The sequence below is a fragment of the Lethenteron reissneri genome, chromosome 4, assembly GCF_015708825.2.
Source record: "Lethenteron reissneri isolate LAM-NWPU_2019-01 chromosome 4, ASM1570882v1, whole genome shotgun sequence".
In the NCBI taxonomy this organism is placed as follows: domain Eukaryota; kingdom Metazoa; phylum Chordata; class Hyperoartia; order Petromyzontiformes; family Petromyzontidae; genus Lethenteron; species Lethenteron reissneri.
In genome coordinates, this window is record NC_083782.1 from 639717 (window position 1) to 662709 (window position 22993).

The 22993-nt window shown below is 46.4% G+C and overlaps 1 protein-coding gene across 1 annotated transcript in view; it reads right to left on the bottom strand.

Annotated features, from left to right (window-relative positions):
• Nucleotides 1-22993, bottom strand: part of LOC133348804 (tetratricopeptide repeat protein 39B-like) — a 127252-nt gene that overhangs the window by 39874 nt on the left and 64385 nt on the right. Inside the window, exons 3-5 of the mRNA XM_061561821.1 lie at nt 10488-10592; nt 9297-9428; nt 8680-8756 (exon numbers count right to left, since the gene is read on the bottom strand). Coding sequence (XP_061417805.1) covers nt 8680-8756; nt 9297-9428; nt 10488-10592 — 314 coding nt within the window. The remainder of the gene's footprint in view (nt 1-8679; nt 8757-9296; nt 9429-10487; nt 10593-22993) is intronic.

Here is a 22993-nt window from a genome sequence, read left to right on the forward strand (position 1 = left end):
AGGGGACCGTGCTTGCGCATGCAACGCCGGTGCCCTGTGAGAAGCCCGTCGTAAATCACGTAAGCGCTGCCCCTCTGCCGCGACCACATACGGACAGTGATGAGGGGTGGCTCGAGGCGCTTTGTGCGGGATCGACGGACCTGTCAGACTTACAGCGTCAAAAGCTTAAAACACTGCTGCGTGAATTTTCCGACGTTTTCAGTCGGAACAAATACGATCTGGGCTGTACTCATCTGCTGCGTCACCATATTGATACGGGTGACAGCGCGCCAATACGCCAGAATCCTTTTCGGTTAAGTCCTGCCGAAAAGGACCATGTCAAATCGGCCGTTGATGACATGTTAGCCGCCGACATCATTTCTCCTTCTACCAGCCCTTGGGGAGCGCCGATTGTCTTAGTTAAAAAACATGACGGCTCGTTGCGGTTTTGCGTCGATTTTCGTCGCCTCAACAAAATTTCTGTTGCCGACGCATACCCGCTCCCACGGATGGACGAATCGCTTGACGCCTTGGCGGGGGCGCGATTCTTCTCCACATTGGATTTGCTTTCGGGATTCTGGCAGCTTCCTCTGGACGATGATTCGAAACCCAAAACTGCATTCCGTACACCGCGTGGCCTGTTCCAATTCAACCGGTTGCCGATGGGACTCCACTCAGCGCCGGCAACTTTCCAGCGATTGATGGAATTGGTCTTGGCTGGGTTACAATGGGACTCGTGCTTGATTTATTTGGATGACGTTATCGTCTTTAGCAAAACATTCAACGAACATCTCCAGAGGTTGCGGGCGGTTTTCCTCAAAATGCGGGCTGCTAATTTGAAATTTAAACCCCAGAAGTGTCATTTGTTACGCGAATCTGTGCGTTATTTGGGACATATTGTCGGACGCTCAGGTATTGCTACCGATCCCGCCAAAACGCAGTGTGTCAGCTCCTGGCCGACTCCCACCTCTGTGGGAGAGGTCAGGAGTTTCGTTGGATTTGCGTCGTATTACCGACGGTTTGTCGCGGATTTTGCAACGATTGCAAAGCCCTTACATGCTTTGACATCTAAGGGGGTCCGGTTTCACTGGGGACAGGAGGAGGAGGCTGCTTTCCGATCCCTCCGGGACGCTCTGGTAAAGGCTCCTCCTTTGGTTTACCCTGATTTTTCCAAACCCTTTTTGCTCGACACGGACGCGAGCAACACGAGAATTGGGGGCGTGCTTTCGCAGGTGGTTGACGGCGGGGAACGGGTAGTAGCGTACGGTAGTCGGGTGTTGTCTCCAGCGGAGCAAAGATATTGTGTCACCCGTCGGGAACTGTTGGCAATTGTTAACTTTATCCAACAGTATCGCCCATATCTGTACGGTCGGCATTTCACCGTCCGCACAGATCATGCGGCACTACAGTACGCCCTGCGAGTTCAACAACCATCGGGACAATTGTCTCGATGGTTGGAGATTCTCCAGGACTTCGATTTCGAAACTACGTACCGTAAGGGCGTTCGCCACACCAATGCGGACGCTCTGTCACGGCTGCCAACCACCTCCGAATGCGCATGCCTCCTGGGGTCGGGGCGTTGCAGGCCTCCGAGTGACATGTCCGTTCCGGTCCTGGCGGCCGCCGCTGACGCAACGTCGATGACGGGTTCGATTGCACAACAGGGAAAAGATTCCTTGCTGGGGTTGCCTGTTGCTGAATGGGGGCGCCTCCAGATGGAGGACACCTCCCTCCTCGCGTTGCGTCGTCGCGTCGGAAGTGCTGGGCGGGAGAGGGGTGATGTCGACTCATGGGAGATGGTCCAGGGTCTGTTAATGCATTGGGACGGGAGATCCCATCGACACCGGCTGGTGGTCCCTTCTGGTTTGCGGGGTAAGGTGGTGTGGGCCGCGCATGAGCGTCTCCTCCACCTGGGGACTCAAAAGACCCTCGCCATGCTCCAGCTGGATTTTTTTTGGCCGGGCATGACAAGGGATGTCGGGGATCTGTTGGGGTCATGTCCTCGGTGTGCGCAACGTAAACCACCAGCACGGGAGTCTAACCCGCCTTTGCAATCCATCAGAGTTTCCAGGGTCCACAAGCTTGTCGCGCTTGATATTCTGGGCCCATTCCCCGCTACCCCCAGGGGCAACAGATACCTGTTGACCGGGGTGGAATATTTTACGCGCTGGCCTATGGCCTGGCCCCTTGCCAACCAGTCGGCAGCAGCCATCGCGGAGGCCTTTGTCCAGGGATACGTCCTGGACAAAGGTGCTCCGGAGCGGCTGCTGACCGACCAGGGCAAAAAATTTTCTGGTAAACTTCTCCAAGAGGTCTGTGAGCTCCTGGGCACGAAAAAAATTCGTACCTCCCCATATCATCCGCAAACTGACGGGATGGTGGAACGTCTGCATCGAACCATCACGTCAATGCTGTCCCAACAGGTCTCGGACTCACAGACCGATTGGGACCTTCAAATTCAAGGGGTGTTGGCAGCATATAGAATGGCTCCCCATGCGGCGACGGGATTTTCCCCCTTCTTCCTGATGTACGGCCGCGAACCTGACCCACCTGTTCAGACCCAGCTGCAGATCTCCACGCCGCGGGGTAAATCTAAATTGGCCGACCATGTGAAATTCAATATTGCTAAATTAACAGAGGCACGGGAGGCTGCTATGCAAAATTCCGACCTCCGCCAGAAGGCTAACGAGAGGCTCAGGCTGGGTCGGGCGCACGTGCTGCAGTGGAAACCAGGTGACAGGGCATGGTTACACTGTCCCCAAGTACCACTTGCAACCTCCTCTAAACTGGTGCGGCCGTGGCGGGGTCCTGTGGAGGTGGTTCAGGTTTTGCGGCCTCAGTGTGTACGTATCAAATGGGGGAAGCGGCGGTGGTTTGTGCACCCCTCCAGATTGAAACCGTTCGTTGCGGTCCGAGTTCCCACTTCACACACGCATGGCCAAACATGTGGGGGGTCCGCCGACTCCCAGGGTCCGCCTCCGCTGCTCTCACCTAACGTGCTGCCGGCTGTCCCGCCCCCAGGTGCACCGGGAGTGACGGGCTCACTGCCCGCCAACCCCTCCTGGGGATGCCGAGGGTCACGCGGCAACAGAAAGTGACTCACTCGGACACGGACGGTTGCCACCCAACAGTCCGCCATCTGGGGTTGCCCCGTGTGACGGGCCTGCTGCAAGAACGCGCGCGAAAATGCGCAGACTTTTGTGATGCCCGGAGGATTGTATATATGTTGTGTTCACTGTGTGTTGTGTGTGTGGTGTGGTTTCCTGCTAATTGTATATATGGTGCTCTTACGGAATTCGTATTTATTCGGGGGGGGTGAGTCGGGTTATTTTCTCTTCTTGCTGTTGTTGTTCTTGTTGTTGTTCTTGTTGTTGTTCTTGTTGTCGTTATTGTTGAAAAAATTTGTGAGGCACACACGGGTTCAAGGGGTAAATACACTTTTATTGTCGTTTTGTTGCAGCCGGGACGGCTGCGAGCTGTACAGGGGGGGGTGATGTAGGGGTGTTACGGAGGGGCTGTTATACAATGGGATCACACGGGAAAGAAACACAGTGGGCGTGGCTATGTCGGTGCACGGGAAGGTGCTCTCAGCGACGTCCGCATCGGGCAGCCTGGGGGGCTGACTCGGAGCTGGGATCCCCCGGGGCCCCACCCCTCAGCGGGGGTTTTGGTATAAAAGGGGATGAGCCGGAGGGCTCGGGGAGAGATGTTGAAGCTAACCAGTGAAGACAGAAGGTCGTCTAGATAGAGTCCTGGACTCCCCTGGATCGCCGCCCTTATCAGGGCCGAACAGGATCGAGCCAGCGGCGTGGTCCCGAGAGCCAGAGCCGGTGCTCTTATAAGAGCTGGTCTGGAACTCCGGGTACCGTGAGCCCGACTTACCAGTGTCGGCTAGCTAGCCTCCCCTAGCCCGTTAGTGGAGGACCAAGAGGTAGGCTAGGCGTAGCTAGAGGGTGTATTCCCAGTTAGACGGGTGAGGGGGCCGATACCCCCTCCAGTGTTGTATGTCCAGTGTTGTGCTGTACCCGACACGGAATAAATACGTGTGCCTCCAACCCCGGCGTCCAAGTCTCCTGGAACGTTATTACACATACATGGCGAATTTGGATTGAACTGCCCACATGGGCCATAGACCATTTGCTTGCAGACCACATAAAAAGGGCAGGGTCTTGATGGGGGTCAGGTAACTCAGCACTGATAAATGTGTCAATGTCACTTGCGTGAATTTTTTCCCTCATCCATAGCAAAATGTGAGCATGAGGAAGACGACATTTTTGGCACTCAATGGTATGCAAGTTACTGCTTGTCTTTCCAAAGACGCCGCCTTCGTTAGTCGTAATAAGCATCATGAGGTCATCAACTTTGAGTTTAAAGACCCTTGCTAAGATGTCATGTGTGTCTGTTGGCTTTTGGTTTGGATAAAGCTAAACCTGGATCTCTTTCCATTTCGGATTGCAAGTGAAGGTGATAAGAGATCGGGCCTGCCATATTGGCTGTTGTATGTCATGGCATCCTGAGTCTTATCATGCATGTATCTTGGTCCAGCTGTGAAGGATGAAGGCAAACAAAAGGAATCTGCCCACATTCTGAGCGTTTGCATCTCCGTCAGCATTGATTGCATCCCAGAGATGAGCGTACTGTTCAACACGTAAAGAAGACGCTCACTCTCAATTTTGGCATACTCATCAACAACATACTGGTGAAAGAGGTTTGCGCATCGTAATATGTGGTTTCCTCCTCTGTCCATGATCATGAAGGAATGGAAGTCTTTAGAGGAGACAGTTATGTGAGGATGTCTTTGTCCTGTAGCTTTGATAATTATCATTTTAGGAATCTGGACATGGTAGCCATCTTGGGCTTGCCACAGTAAAATTGGGTATTGTAGGGCATCATATGCTCTGGTTGTGTCAGGGAAGTTTGATGGTGTTGTCTTGGTATCGAAGCACAATGTCTCTCTTACCATGTTCCTCACCCACCAAAAGAACAGCAAGCTCAACAAAAGTTGGGGCATTGAACCTCCCTGCGTGCTCCCTGCTTGGGTCGAAAGAAAAGGTGCAGTACGCCAATGGTTGATTTTCCCACAAATGTAACAAAATGATAGATGAAAAAAAATCGGCTGTAGCTAAGTACAACGTATTTAACAGTATAACATAAAAATCAGCATCGCAGTACTACATATCAGTAAATAGTGTGACGTGAGCAAACCAAACAATAGAAATGCATTGAAGCTAGAATAAGTCTACATTATAGAGCAGCAGTACGCACACTTAAGTTAATAAGCGGGCTACAGTCTAAATTATAGACTGGCAGTACACTGACTCAGTGACCTAAGCATTGCTACAGTCGACATAATAAGCTGGCAATACGGTCAGCAGCTTAAAAAGCAAGATACAGTCTACATGAAAGACTGGCAGTACACTGAGCAAGGTAAAAAAGCAGGCAACAGATTATAGACTGGCATACACTCACCCTGGCCAGTAGCAATGCATATAGTGTAGATAATAGACTGCCAGTGCACTGACTTGAATTAATAAGCAGGCAAAAGGCCACATGACAGACTGCCAGTAGACTGGCGCAGCTTCATAAAAACACACAATCATATGGTAATATTTTGCATTTAATTTAATTTGAAATATTAGTCTACACACAAACATTAATAGTTGAATATTTCCAAACATATTTTTTTAATAATAGTTAAATAATAGTTTTCTATGTACGTGCAGAGCCCCCGGGCCTCGCCTAGATTGGTGGGGGCTGGGCCGCTACCCCTGCCCCCACCATCCCCCTGCCCTCGCTACAATAATACTATGTAAGCGCGATAATATTAATATCAACCGACTGTATAGTAGTAACTGCACGCATCGGGGTGGGGGGGGAGGACATTAAACTTTGAAGAATTTACCTCAGCGTTGATTTGCATTTTGAAGGTGAAAGAGAATTCCCCCTCCACCGATGACGCGTGTGCGTTGCCAAGGGCAACCCTTGGTCAGCCGAGTGGCGTTTTAAATAAATAAACGGAAACTGCACAAAATCGCCAAATAAAGTACTTAAAAGTTGACGGATGTGAAAAAGGAATAGCGCTTGCTCACCGCGGGGCTTACGGCGTGGTACCTAGCCATACTTTTTTTTATGTAAACCTCAACGTTTGAGAGTTAAATACCTCACAAACGTGCGCACACACACACAGAGAGACAGACAAAAAATGAGATTTATAGGTAAAGATACTTTAAACACCCCCCCCCCCCACCCTCTGGCCTTCACACCTGATTGGCTCACATGTGACGACATCCGATTTATCCCTCTATTTAAGACAGGAGGATTTCTCCACAACTCTGGCTGTCCGCCTGATGATGCTAGTTGTAATTATTCTTTGGGTCTTTTGGTAAACTCCCGTAGATAGGTAAAATTTTTTTTACAAAAAACTACGATGTTTCGATCGCAACACGAGCGGTCGTCATCAGATGGAGAAAAAAAGAGGGGTTAGCCTCTAAAGGCAAACTGTTTATAAAGGTTTAAAATTGGCGTAGCCCAAGTGTCAGCAGCATTGGAGGAGGAGCTTATGTTAATCTGAGGGATGAAAAAAACGGTAGGACACCGCATGTAGAGCGGAGGTTATGTTAATGTGAGGGGTTAAAAAACTGGTGAGCAACGGCAGTGCTAAAATGGAAAAATTACAGCCAGTTATGACTTAAACTGGTTGACAACATCCTTCCAGTGATTGCGGAGTTTGTACCCATCTTATCGGTTAAAATTTGTGTATATGTCTGTATTGATGGATGGCTTAATGAACGAATCTTTGTTGATAGCCAGTGGGTTGCAAAGTACCTTTGTCTTAGAGAAATCAATTTTGTGCGCCAACCACATTAAAACAATGATCAGCCACGGCCAAAGTATTGGTCCTACCGGGTTTTAGATCTGCCTTATGCTCACGAACACGGTCCGAGACATGTCGCTTAGTTTCCCCAATGTAACTACTGCCGCAAACACAGCTTAGTTTGTAGACGCTGGGATATTGCATGTCAGGGATCACATCCTTCACAGATGGGATCAGATCACGAATTTACGTACTGTGTTAAATCGAACCTGGATCTTGTGTTTGCTCATGATTTTCGAAATATTTTTGGTGACCCCTGCTATGTATGGCAAGGTGATGGTTTTGATTGGGTCCTCAGATGGTTCTTTCCCAACGGTTGGGGTGATAGCTTTATGGATTGTGTAGTCTGAATAAACATTTGTCTTGAGAGCTTGGTGTATATGTTCCAGTTCACTGGCTAGGTGATGATCATCGGAAATACATCGAGCTCTATGGTGTAGAGTTTTGATGAGGGAATTCTTCTGGGATGGATGGTGGTGGGAGTCGGGTTGCTTTCCTGTAGAAAGTGGGCCATTGAGCCATCTGCTCTCTTTTCGATTAAAACATCTAAAAATGGTAGTTTGCATCCTTTTCCAAATCCACTTTGTTTCTGCATATAATTATTTATTAGATTCACTTTCAATAAAGAAACGTGAAACTTAAAGTGAATTTGCGAAAAAAATCTTTCCGCTCGACCTTCTTCTGCATGAGTGTAAAAATCCACGCGCTCATGAATATTAATGATGAGGGGGGGGTGCGGCATGTGGAGTGACGTCACGTGTGTTACACACAGACATTCTTGGCTCATAGTAGTAATACTATTATTCTACAGACACATCATAGTTAAACACAACTGGAAGTGCCTCACAGCAATGGAGAGAACTAAGGATGTGTGATGCCACCGCCGCGAAGCCACTCTGCGGGCGCCCCATCTACGACCTCGCCACCACCAAGCGACGGGGCCGGCACTGCTTCCCCCTCACCACCCTCCACATAAACACACCCTCACACATTTCCCCCCCATAGAGCACCTGGCCGACAGGTTTTCACCCAGAAGCCCTCTCATAGGGATAATCTTGATGTGGGTAACAATAAAAAGGGGCCGCAGAAAGGGGAGAAGGTCTCTTGCTTCTCGAGTCAGCCACCGGGGCGGTCGTCTCTTCAGTTCAGCTAATCGAACGTCCGTGTGACGAGTCAAAGTGCTGCGAGGACAGGCGCACCGGAGCGTCGAACCGCAAGAGAGCCGGCGAGCGGCAGCCCTTCTCCCGCGAGCGATGAGCACAGCAGCAGCTGTTCACACACGAGCGAGGGATCGGGAGACTGGCGGACCCCCTGCGGCCGGCGCCCAGCAGGGAGAGGCCTCGGGGGCCAGCGGCCTCAACAGATGCTGTTATTTGTCGGTACTGAAAGATATATTCTTTTTTAATCTAAACTTAAAACAATTTTTTTACCAGGCAAAGCCCACTAATCATGTCTCTTTTCCACATAAGCCAATCAAGTCGCTTATCGTGTGGAATTTTATAGTTACAGCCAGATAATCTAAACGCATATTTCGAAATGTGAAGTGAAAAACCGTAGGAACTATAGAAAAATCCACGTGACCATGGAAAGAATGTGCAAACTCCAAATACATAGGCGTGATGGTCGGAACCGAAACCACAATCTGTTGCATACCAAGCGAGGGAGATAACATCTCGCCACCATGGCCACCGTGGCGAGATGTTACCAAGGGACAAACAGAGCAGGCATCCACGTGACATGGACTCAGGCAGGAGAGTTAAGCGCAACTGAGGAGATGCAAGTGGTGAGAGAGTAAACCCATACGTGTTCGCACGTGTAATGCTCACCCTCTGTACAGCGGTCTGTCGTTGGTCGATTCAGAAAGCTGCTTAGAGACTCCGCAATGCTCACTTTTCTCCGAAACCTAGTACACAAAAATGCATGTTGGTACTATCTAAATGTAACCTTAGTGCGACTTGCATTTTATAAAGACAGTATTATTTCTAAATATGTTTTATTTTGTGCCATGTTTGTGAGAGCTTCAATTTTTATCAAGTCAAATGCTTTTTCATACTCTTTGGTTCTTTCGGTAAAGTCACGTAGGTAGAAAAATAAAATTAAAAATAATATATTATGGTCTACAAAGCCAGGCACATCATGGCAATTGAAATTCAGCAGTTTCCAACGATAACCTGGTGTGTATTCAAGGAGTATTCCCCGAGATGATAACGTGCCATACGTGGGAGTTATGATTTAATCAACTACTTCACTCAACACAAATAAGCCTTTTATTTTAAACAATAAAATCACAAAATAACATTTCCAATGCCTTTCAACCAAATGGCTCATTAACACAAACTTCTTCTACATATTGGTACTCTGTCCTTAAAAGCACGGGCCAATGTAAAGAGGATGAGCGCATAAACCTTCATCATCGAGTAACTTTGTGACCAGCCCGACCTACTTGTGACAAGCGTCCAGAGATGCCTTGGTGGAGCCGATGGCATTCGCGATGTCCTGAGGGTCGAAGGTCATGTTTGCCTGTAGGCCAAGAATGGTGCAGTATCCCAGGGCATGGTATATGCTGTCCTGGGACCTACGCGCACGATTACAAGGAAAGCCTTCAACACCACCACTCCCATCACCCTCCCCCCGTTCAAGATCGAGATGTCACTCTTGGCTCAAGTTGATGATGCCACGACTGCACCTCACCAACGCTTTCTACCCTTTGCCAGATCCCGCAGCCGACACGTGACTTCCAACATCCGCCCTGACAGTATCCACGTACTTAGCCTTCGGTCTTCTCTTCCCCTCGGTCGCTGGAATCACTTAGACCACTCTGTCTGTTTCGGCAACCAGCCCTCCCCTATCGTGTACACATCACCACCACTCCTACCACCATTCATCACCATCATCATCATTCCTGTTCAAACCATCTTCAACACAACCAACACAATACAATGTATATGTGTGCAAAATATCAATATACAAATGCAGCTCCAAATTAAAAACAATGCATTTATAAAAAAGACCAATTCTATGAATGCATATTATGCACTCAAGATAGGCAGTGTGTGTGTGACTGCTGGAAGACTACGGTAATAACGGTAATCACCCTTGCATTTGTATGGCATGGCTTAAACCATCAGCAAATCAAAAGCGCCTTACATCACATCTCACACATTCGAAGGGGACCTCCCATGACAGCTGTTCTGGTGTGGCACGAGGCGACTCAAAATTTCCCTGCAAGTCGGCAATAGTCTGTCAGTAGGTGGTGATGACCATTATGTGCAATCGCAATTGAGTAATTTACAATGTTATTTTCTAATTTGGCAAATTTGGATCATGAAGCAGGCACAAAATAGCCTGCTCTTTTCAAATCCGAGATAAAGGGATATACGTGGATGAGTGTGTACACCAGCTGAGTAAGCATAATTCACAGGAGAGTGAGCGTATATGGGAGACTTGTGCACGAGTGAGCACGATCTTATAGGAGAGTGACGGAGTGAATCATCGGTGAGAGAGCGCAATTCGTGGGTGAGCGAGTATGCGGAAAATTTATCAACCAATGGCGGTAGGTGTTTCGTGCATTGGTGAGCACGACTCGGGTACGCAAGGGTTCCCCCCGTGGTCAAGCGTGCGTGAGAGCAGATACCAAGGCTGCAGCTTCTCCAGGGCCTCAGAGAACTTGTTGTTGAGAAAGAGGTTGAGGACGAGTGTGCACTCTGCAATCCCGGTCTCCAGATCCATGTGGGATGGGCTGGAGGCACAAACATAGACAAACTCACCACATTCATCAACAGCAATGGGTGAGCTTTCAGTAATCAGGCGCCTCGTTTGTGGAATGTTATACCTCAGTTCGTTAGGGATGCTCCATCGGTCGAGGTTTTTAAGACTCGTCTGAAAACACATTTATTTTCTCTTGCATATCTGTTTGTGTAGGGTTGTTATACTCTTATTTTAATGTTAAGGCTTTTTACTGGGATTGTGTTGAAAATCGCTGTGAGACTTGTTTGAATGGCACTATATAATACAGAGTTTTACTTACTAGCAGTGACTTCCAATAACAGGCTGGCATTTTGCAAAGCAAAGAGAGAACAACATCAGAGGTTGACAGCTGGATACAGGAATAACTATGTGTAATAAATCTCGTTGAGACGACTTCTGGAATCGGTCTTTTATTCAACTTATGTTACAGTTACTTCACGCTGCTGATAGGCAGCGTGAGAGGGACAGATAGACAGAGAGAGACACACTGCCACGTGGCAACTCGGAGCCCCGCTCCCGCGTGGCCCCCTTCCTCTCTTCGTTCCCGTTCTGACCACGTGTCGTTCGTCTCCACCCCTATTTAATACCCGGGTCACGTGGTACGTTTCCGCCAATCCTCGTTAGCCTGCATCGAATCTTCCAGGCTCCCTCGTCAGCTCCCGGGACCACGCCCCTGACTCATCTCCCCATTGGCTGAGGCCAAAGCCAGCAGAACCAATCCTTATAGCTGTCACCTTTCCATCACGTGAGGGCCATGCCCCCAGGCTTCCCCCCATTGGCTGTAAACCAGGACCGGCAGAGCCAATCACCATGACGAGTTGTGATACGTCAGTGAGCCGGATATATCCTCATATTACATCACCCCCCCCCCCCCCCCGATGTAAAAAGTCAGCCGTCTCGGCTGGAAAAGGGTGACAAGCCGGATCCAATTTAGATAATTATTAGGGCGTCTGAGACGCATTAACAAGGTAAGGGGGGGAGTAGGCGTCTACGCGTCGAGGAATTCAAAACATTAAACAACAGACATACATTAGGGCGCCCCTGTAGCGCAGTAACAACAGGGTAACAGACCGCAAGGCAATCATTACTAACGAAACGGAAGAGATTTCGACCGCGTACGCGACGCAGGACCCTCTTCGTTTTTCGCGCATGGTCGCCTCGCCGCCCGATCTGCAGGAGGTGGTTGCCGTGGAGAAGAAGAATGTTCGGTTTCGGTCGTATCTGGGATAGGTCCCGTTGGAGGAGGGACGTCCGGGGTCTCGTTGTCCCTCAAAACCTGTTCATCTGCGGGGGGTACAACACAGCCCCGCTGGGGATCAACGGGCGAGGCAAGTGGCACATTCGGCACGCCAGACCCCGGCAGGTCAACAAGTGGAGATGAGGGGCCAGCACGCGGGTCAACGTAGGGTTTGAGTCGCGACGAATGGACATACCAACGACGTTGGCCGTACTGGATGCGAACACTCTGGGGGTTCCGAATGTCCACCAGCCTCACAGGCCCCCGCCAAGGCCTGTGTAGTTTAGGGGACGTGCCCACTGGCACCTAAGGGCAATGGAGCCATGCCAGATCGCCCACCGACCAGGGCATGTCAGTTCGCGATCGACGCGCATACCTCTCGTTCCTTGCCTGCGTACGGGCCGTCGCACATCTGGCGGCCACTCGCGCCTCTGTAACCTGTTAAAGCGAGTCCCGTACGTGATCAGGCAAGGAAGGGGACGGTTGTTTACCCGCCGTACCCAGTTGCACATCAATCGGGGGTACATTGTCACGGCCATACATCAGGAAAAATGGCGAATATCCTGTGGACGCGTGCGGAACCATGCGGTATGCAGCCAGGACGCCCGGTATGTGCAAGTCCCAATCGGTTTGTTTTTCACTTACCGTGTGACAAAGTATGGCCGAAAGGGTGCGGTTAAACCGTTCCACCATGCCATCCGTTTGCGGATGGTAAGGGGAAGTGCGTATTTTCTTTGTGTCCAGCGCAGTGCATACATCCTTGAGCAATTTGGAGGAGAAGTTACGTCCCTGATCCGTGAGCAGCCCTTCAGGTGCTCCTTTATCCATGACATAACCATTCAAGAAAGCCTCGGTGATGGACGCGGCCGTTTGGTCAGGCAGAAGGCCAGGCCATAGGCCAGAGAAAAATATTCGACCCCGACCAAAAGGTATTTGCCAGTACCAAAATATACTAATAGGGTTTTTCCCCTTTTTTCTGGCAACAAAACTGACACCTTTTGCAAGGAATCATGCTTACATTAACCACAATACTTGCAGTCAAATGCAAACAAAAAACAATACTCTGATAATTTATGCATTGTCTTTGAAACTGATTGGTCCACACCAGAGACAGCTTTATTTGGAGCCTAGTCTCATATGGTGTTCGACCAGATGACGCCAAAAGGCGCACAGTTCAAGGACAACGCAATACCAGAGTAATGAGAGCTCGGGGTGAGCAGCTACATCATGGGACCTCCTTTGCCAGTACCAAAATAGACTAATAGGGTTTTTCCCCTTTTTTCTGGCAACAAAACTGACACCTTTTGCAAGGAATCATGCTTACATTAACCACAATACTTGCAGTCAAATGCAAACAAAAAACAATACTCTGATAATTTATGCATTGTCTTTGAAACTGATTGGTCCACACCAGAGACAGCTTTCTTTGGAGCCTAGTCTCATATGGTGTTCGACCAGATGATGCCAAAAGGCGCACAGTTCAAGGACAACGCATTACCAGAATAATGAGAGCTCGGGGTGAGCAGCTACATCATGGAACCTCCTTTGCCAGTACCAACATATACTAATAGGGTTTTTCCCCTTTTTTCTGGCAACAAAACTGACACCTTTGCAAGGAATCATGCTTACATTAACCACAATACTTGCAGTCAAATGCAAACAACAAACAATACTCTGATAATTTATGCATTGTCTTTGAAACTGATTGGTCCACACCAGAGACAGCTTTCTTTGGAGCCTAGTCTCATATGGTGTTCGACCAGATGACGCCAAAAGGCGCACAGTTCAAGGACAACGCATTACCAGAGTAATGAGAGCTCGGGGTGAGCAGCTACATCATGGGACCTCCTTTGCCAATACCAAAATATACTAATAGAGTTTTTCCCCTTTTTTCTGGCAACAAAACTGACACCTTTTGCAAGGAATCATGCTTACATTAACCACAATACTTGCAGTCAAATGCAAACAACAAACAATACTCCGATAATTTATGCATTGTCTTTGAAACTGATTGGTCCACACCAAAGACAGCTTTCTTTGGAGCCTAGTCTCATATGGTGTTCGACCAGATGACGCCAAAAGGCGCACAGTTCAAGGACAAGGCATTACCAGAGTAATGAGAGCTCGGGGTGAGCAGCTACATCATGGGACCTCCTTTGCCAGTACCAAAATATACTAATAGGGGTTTTCCCATTTTTTCTGGCAACAAAACTGACACCTTTTGCAAGGAATCATGCTTACATTAACCACAATACTTGCAGTCAAATGCAAACAAAAAACAATACTCTGATAATTTATGCATTGTCTTTGAAACTGATTGGTCCACACCAGAGACAGCTTTATTTGGAGCCTAGTCTCATATGGTGTTCGACCAGATGACGCCAAAAGGCGCACAGTTCAAGGACAACGCAATACCAGAGTAATGAGAGCTCGGGGTGAGCAGCTACATCATGGGACCTCCTTTGCCAGTACCAAAATAGACTAATAGGGGTTTTCCCCTTTTTTCTGGCAACAAAACTGACACCTTTTGCAAGGAATCATGCTTACATTAACCACAATACTTGCAGTCAAATGCAAACAAAAAACAATACTCTGATAATTTATGCATTGTCTTTGAAACTGATTGGTCCACACCAGAGACAGCTTTCTTTGGAGCCTAGTCTCATATGGTGTTCGACCAGATGATGCCAAAAGGCGCACAGTTCAAGGACAACGCATTACCAGAATAATGAGAGCTCGGGGTGAGCAGCTACATCATGGAACCTCCTTTGCCAGTACCAACATATACTAATAGGGTTTTTCCCCTTTTTTCTGGCAACAAAACTGACACCTTTGCAAGGAATCATGCTTACATTAACCACAATACTTGCAGTCAAATGCAAACAACAAACAATACTCTGATAATTTATGCATTGTCTTTGAAACTGATTGGTCCACACCAGAGACAGCTTTCTTTGGAGCCTAGTCTCATATGGTGTTCGACCAGATGACGCCAAAAGGCGCACAGTTCAAGGACAACGCATTACCAGAGTAATGAGAGCTCGGGGTGAGCAGCTACATCATGGGACCTCCTTTGCCAATACCAAAATATACTAATAGAGTTTTTCCCCTTTTTTCTGGCAACAAAACTGACACCTTTTGCAAGGAATCATGCTTACATTAACCACAATACTTGCAGTCAAATGCAAACAAAAAACAATACTCCGATAATTTATGCATTGTCTTTGAAACTGATTGGTCCACACCAAAGACAGCTTTCTTTGGAGCCTAGTCTCATATGGTGTTCGACCAGATGACGCCAAAAGGCGCACAGTTCAAGGACAACGCATTACCAGAGTAATGAGAGCTCGGGGTGAGCAGCTACATCATGGGACCTCCTTTGCCAGTACCAAAATATACTAATAGGGGTTTTCCCCTTTTTTCTGGCAACAAAACTGACACCTTTTGCAAGGAATCATGCTTACATTAACCACAATACTTGCAGTCAAATGCAAACAAAAAACAATACTCTGATAATTTATGCATTGTCTTTGAAACTGATTGGTCCACACCAGAGACAGCTTTCTTTGGAGCCTAGTCTCATATGGTGTTCGACCAGATGATGCCAAAAGGCGCACAGTTCAAGGACAACGCATTACCAGAATAATGAGAGCTCGGGGTGAGCAGCTACATCATGGAACCTCCTTTGCCAGTACCAACATATACTAATAGGGTTTTTCCCCTTTTTTCTGGCAACAAAACTGACACCTTTGCAAGGAATCATGCTTACATTAACCACAATACTTGCAGTCAAATGCAAACAACAAACAATACTCTGATAATTTATGCATTGTCTTTGAAACTGATTGGTCCACACCAGAGACAGCTTTCTTTGGAGCCTAGTCTCATATGGTGTTCGACCAGATGACGCCAAAAGGCGCACAGTTCAAGGACAACGCATTACCAGAGTAATGAGAGCTCGGGGTGAGCAGCTACATCATGGGACCTCCTTTGCCAATACCAAAATATACTAATAGAGTTTTTCCCCTTTTTTCTGGCAACAAAACTGACACCTTTTGCAAGGAATCATGCTTACATTAACCACAATACTTGCAGTCAAATGCAAACAAAAAACAATACTCCGATAATTTATGCATTGTCTTTGAAACTGATTGGTCCACACCAAAGACAGCTTTCTTTGGAGCCTAGTCTCATATGGTGTTCGACCAGATGACGCCAAAAGGCGCACAGTTCAAGGACAACGCATTACCAGAGTAATGAGAGCTCGGGGTGAGCAGCTACATCATGGGACCTCCTTTGCCAGTACCAAAATATACTAATAGGGGTTTTCCCCTTTTTTCTGGCAACAAAACTGACACCTTTTGCAAGGAATCATGCTTACATTAACCACAATACTTGCAGTCAAATGCAAACAAAAAACAATACTCTGATAATTCATGCATTGTCTTTGAAACTGATTGGTCCACACCAGAGACAGCTTTCTTTGGAGCTGAGTCTCATATGGTGTTCGACCAGATGACGCCAAAAGGCGCACAGTTCAAGGACAACGCATTACCAGAGTAATGAGAGCTCGGGGTGAGCAGCTACATCATGGGACCTCCTTTGCCAGTACCAAAATATACTAATTGGGTTTTCCCCCTTTTTTCTGGCAACAAAACTGACACCTTTTGCAAGGAATCATGCTTACATTAACCACAATACTTGCAGTCAAATGCAAACAAAAAACAATACTCTGATAATTTATGCATTGTCTTTGAAACTGATTGGTCCACACCAGAGACAGCTTTCTTTGGAGCCTAGTCTCATATGGTGTTCGACCAGATGACGCCAAAAGGCGCACAGTTCAAGGACAACGCATTACCAGAATAATGAGAGCTCGGGGTGAGCAGCTACATCATGGAACCTCCTTTGCCAGTACCAAAATATACTAATAGGGTTTTTCCCCTTTTTCTGGCAACAAAACTGACACCTTTTGCAAGGAATCATGCTTACATTAACCACAATACTTGCAGTCAAATGCAAACAAAAAACAATACTCTGATAATTTATGCATTGTCTTTGAAACTGATTGGTCCACACCAGAGACAGCTTTCTTTGGAGCCTAGTCTCATATGGTGTTCGACCAGATGACGCCAAAAGGCGCACAGTTCAAGGACAACGCATTACCAGAGTAATGAGAGCTCGGGGTGATCAGCTACATCATGGGACCTCCTTTGCCAGTACCAAAATATACTAATAGGGTTTTCCCCCTTTTTTCTGGCAACAAAACTGACACCTTTTGCAAGGAATCATGCTTACATTAACCACAATACTTGCAGTCAAATGCAAACAACAAACAACTCTGATAATTTATGCATTGTCTTTGAACCTGATTGGTCCACACCAGAGACAGCTTTCTTTGGAGCCTAGTCTCATATGGTGTTAGACCAGATGACGCCAAAAGGCGCACAGTTCAAGGACAACGCATTACCAGAGTAATGAGAGCTCGGGGTGAGCAGCTACATCATGGGACCTCCTTTGCCAGTACCAAAATATACTAATAGAGTTTTTCCCCTTTTTTCTGGCAACAAAACTGACACCTTTTGCAAGGAATCATGCTTACATTAACCACAATACTTGCAGTCAAATGCAAACAAAAAACAATACTCTGATAATTTATGCATTGTCTTTGAAACTGATTGGTCCACACCAAAGACAGCTTTCTTTGGAGCCTAGTCTCATATGGTGTTCGACCAGATGACGCCAAAAGGCGCACAGTTCAAGGACAACGCATTACCAGAGTAATGAGAGCTCGGGGTGAGCAGCTACATCATGGGACCTCCTTTGCCAGTACCAAAATATACTAATAGGGGTTTTCCCCTTTTTTCTGGCAACAAAACTGACACCTTTTGCAAGGAATCATGCTTACATTAACCACAATACTTGCAGTCAAATGCAAACAAAAAACAATACTCTGATAATTTATGCATTGTCTTTGAAACTGATTGGTCCACACCAGAGACAGCTTTCTTTGGAGCCTAGTCTCATATGGTGTTCGACCAGATGACGCCAAAAGGCGCACAGTTCAAGGACAACGCATTACCAGAGTAATGAGAGCTCGGGGTGAGCAGCTACATCATGGGACCTCCTTTGCCAGTACCAAAATATACTAATAGGGTTTTTCCCCTTTTTTCTGGCAACAAAACTGACACCTTTTGCAAGGAATCATGCTTACATTAACCACAATACTTGCAGTCAAATGCAAACAAAAAACAATACTCTGATAATTTATGCATTGTCTTTGAAACTGATTGGTCCACACCAGAGACAGCTTTCTTTGGAGCCTAGTCTCATATGGTGTTCGACCAGATGACGCCAAAAGGCGCACAGTTCAAGGACAACGCATTACCAGAGTAATGAGAGCTCGGGGTGAGCAGCTACATCATGGGACCTCCTTTGCCAGTACCAAAATATACTAATAGGGTTTTTCCCCTTTTTTCTGGCAACAAAACTGACACCTTTTGCAAGGAATCATGCTTACATTAACCACAATACTTGCAGTCAAATGCAAACAAAAAACAATACTCTGATAATTTATGCATTGTCTTTGAAACTGATTGGTCCACACCAGAGACAGCTTTCTTTGGAGCCTAGTCTCATATGGTGTTCGACCAGATGACGCCAAAAGGCGCACAGTTCAAGGACAACGCATTACCAGAGTAATGAGAGCTCGGGGTGAGCAGCTACATCATGGGACCTCCTTTGCCAGTACCAAAATATACTAATAGGGGTTTTCCCCCTTTTTTTCTGGCAACAAAACTGACACCTTTTGCAAGGAATCATGCTTACATTAACCACAATACTTGCAGTCAAATGCAAACAAAAAACAATACTCTGATAATTTATGCATTGTCTTTGAAACTGATTGGTCCACACCAGAGACAGCTTTCTTTGGAGCCTAGTCTCATATGGTGTTCGACCAGATGACGCCAAAAGGCGCACAGTTCAAGGACAACGCATTACCAGAGTAATGAGAGCTCGGGGTGAGCAGCTACATCATGGGACCTCCTTTGCCAGTACCAAAATATACTAATAGGGTTTTTCCCCTTTTTTCTGGCAACAAAACTGACACCTTTTGCAAGGAATCATGCTTACATTAACCACAATACTTGCAGTCAAATGCAAACAAAAAACAATACTCTGATAATTTATGCATTGTCTTTGAAACTGATTGGTCCACACCAGAGACAGCTTTCTTTGGAGCCTAGTCTCATATGGTGTTCGACCAGATGACGCCAAAAGGCGCACAGTTCAAGGACAACGCATTACCAGAGTAATGAGAGCTCGGGGTGAGCAGCTACATCATGGGACCTCCTTTGCCAGTACCAAAATATACTAATAGGGTTTTTCCCCTTTTTTCTGGCAACAAAACTGACACCTTTTGCAAGGAATCATGCTTACATTAACCACAATACTTGCAGTCAAATGCAAACAAAAAACAATACTCTGATAATTTATGCATTGTCTTTGAAACTGATTGGTCCACACCAGAGACAGCTTTCTTTGGAGCCTAGTCTCATATGGTGTTCGACCAGATGACGCCAAAAGGCGCACAGTTCAAGGACAACGCATTACCAGAGTAATGAGAGCTCGGGGTGAGCAGCTACATCATGGGACCTCCTTTGCCAGTACCAAAATATACTAATAGGGTTTTTCCCCTTTTTTCTGGCAACAAAACTGACACCTTTTGCAAGGAATCATGCTTACATTAACCACAATACTTGCAGTCAAATGCAAACAAAAAACAATACTCTGATAATTTATGCATTGTCTTTGAAACTGATTGGTCCACACCAGAGACAGCTTTCTTTGGAGCCTAGTCTCATATGGTGTTCGACCAGATGACGCCAAAAGGCGCACAGTTCAAGGACAACGCATTACCAGAGTAATGAGAGCTCGGGGTGAGCAGCTACATCATGGGACCTCCTTTGCCAGTACCAAAATATACTAATAGGGTTTTCCCCTTTTTTCTGGCAACAAAACTGACACCTTTTGCAAGGAATCATGCTTACTATTAACCACAATACTTGCAGTCAAATGCAAACAAAAAACAATACTCTGATAATTTATGCATTGTCTTTGAAACTGATTGGTCCACACCAAAGACAGCTTTCTTTGGAGCCTAGTCTCATATGGTGTTCGACCAGATGACGCCAAAAGGCGCACAGTTCAAGGACAACGCATTACCAGAGTAATGAGAGCTCGGGGTGAGCAGCTACATCATGGGACCTCCTTTGCCAGTACCAAAATATACTAATAGGGGTTTTCCCCTTTTTTCTGGCAACAAAACTGACACCTTTTGCAAGGAATCATGCTTACATTAACCACAATACTTGCAGTCAAATGCAAACAAAAAACAATACTCTGATAATTTATGCATTGTCTTTGAAACTGATTGGTCCACACCAGAGACAGCTTTCTTTGGAGCCTAGTCTCATATGGTGTTCGACCAGATGACGCCAAAAGGCGCACAGTTCAAGGACAACGCATTACCAGAGTAATGAGAGCTCGGGGTGAGCAGCTACATCATGGGACCTCCTTTGCCAGTACCAAAATATACTAATAGGGTTTTCCCCTTTTTTCTGGCAACAAAACTGACACCTTTTGCAAGGAATCATGCTTACATTAACCACAATACTTGCAGTCAAATGCAAACAAAAAACAATACTCTGATAATTTATGCATTGTCTTTGAAACTGATTGGTCCACACCAGAGACAGCTTTCTTTGGAGCCTAGTCTCATATGGTGTTCGACCAGATGACGCCAAAAGGCGCACAGTTCAAGGACAACGCATTACCAGAGTAATGAGAGCTCGGGGTGAGCAGCTACATCATGGGACCTCCTTTGCCAGTACCAAAATATACTAATAGGGGTTTTCCCCTTTTTTCTGGCAACAAAACTGACACCTTTTGCAAGGAATCATGCTTACATTAACCACAATACTTGCAGTCAAATGCAAACAAAAAACAATACTCTGATAATGTATGCATTGTCTTTGAAACTGATTGGTCCACACCAGAGACAGCTTTCTTTGGAGCCTAGTCTCATATGGTGTTCGACCAGATGACGCCAAAAGGCGCACAGTTCAAGGACAACGCATTACCAGAGTAATGAGAGCTCGGGGTGAGCAGCTACATCATGGGACCTCCTTTGCCAGTACCAAAATATACTAATAGGGGTTTTCCCCTTTTTTCTGGCAACAAAACTGACACCTTTTGCAAGGAATCATGCTTACATTAACCACAATACTTGCAGTCAAATGCAAACAAAAAACAATACTCTGATAATTTATGCATTGTCTTTGAAACTGATTGGTCCACACCAGAGACAGCTTTCTTTGGAGCCTAGTCTCATATGGTGTTCGACCAGATGACGCCAAAAGGCGCACAGTTCAAGGACAACGCATTACCAGAGTAATGAGAGCTCGGGGTGAGCAGCTACATCATGGGACCTCCTTTGCCAGTACCAAAATATACTAATAGGGTTTTTCCCCTTTTTTCTGGCAACAAAACTGACACCTTTTGCAAGGAATCATGCTTACATTAACCACAATACTTGCAGTCAAATGCAAACAAAAAACAATACTCTGATAATTTATGCATTGTCTTTGAAACTGATTGGTCCACACCAAAGACAGCTTTCTTTGGAGCCTAGTCTCATATGGTGTTCGACCAGATGACGCCAAAAGGCGCACAGTTCAAGGACAACGCATTACCAGAGTAATGAGAGCTCGGGGTGAGCAGCTACATCATGGGACCTCCTTTGCCAGTACCAAAATATACTAATAGGGGTTTTCCCCTTTTTTCTGGCAACAAAACTGACACCTTTTGCAAGGAATCATGCTTACATTAACCACAATACTTGCAGTCAAATGCAAACAAAAAACAATACTCTGATAATGTATGCATTGTCTTTGAAACTGATTGGTCCACACCAGAGACAGCTTTCTTTGGAGCCTAGTCTCATATGGTGTTCGACCAGATGACGCCAAAAGGCGCACAGTTCAAGGACAACGCATTACCAGAGTAATGAGAGCTCGGGGTGAGCAGCTACATCATGGGACCTCCTTTGCCAGTACCAAAATATACTAATAGGGTTTTCCCCTTTTTTCTGGCAACAAAACTGACACCTTTTGCAAGGAATCATGCTTACATTAACCACAATACTTGCAGTCAAATGCAAACAAAAAACAATACTCTGATAATTTATGCATTGTCTTTGAAACTGATTGGTCCACACCAGAGACAGCTTTCTTTGGAGCCTAGTCTCATATGGTGTTCGACCAGATGACGCCAAAAGGCGCACAGTTCAAGGACAACGCATTACCAGAGTAATGAGAGCTCGGGGTGAGCAGCTACATCATGGGACCTCCTTTGCCAGTACCAAAATATACTAATAGGGTTTTCCCCCTTTTTTCTGGCAACAAAACTGACACCTTTTGCAAGGAATCATGCTTAATATTAACCACAATACTTGCAGTCAAATGCAAACAAAAAACAATACTCTGATAATTTATGCATTGTCTTTGAAACTGATTGGTCCACACCAAAGACAGCTTTCTTTGGAGCCTAGTCTCATATGGTGTTCGACCAGATGACGCCAAAAGGCGCACAGTTCAAGGACAACGCATTACCAGAGTAATGAGAGCTCGGGGTGAGCAGCTACATCATGGGACCTCCTTTGCCAGTACCAAAATATACTAATAGGGGTTTTCCCCTTTTTTCTGGCAACAAAACTGACACCTTTTGCAAGGAATCATGCTTACATTAACCACAATACTTGCAGTCAAATGCAAACAAAAAACAATACTCTGATAATTTATGCATTGTCTTTGAAACTGATTGGTCCACACCAGAGACAGCTTTCTTTGGAGCCTAGTCTCATATGGTGTTCGACCAGATGACGCCAAAAGGCGCACAGTTCAAGGACAACGCATTACCAGAGTAATGAGAGCTCGGGGTGAGCAGCTACATCATGGGACCTCCTTTGCCAGTACCAAAATATACTAATAGGGTTTTTCCCCTTTTTTCTGGCAACAAAACTGACACCTTTTGCAAGGAATCATGCTTACATTAACCACAATACTTGCAGTCAAATGCAAACAAAAAACAATACT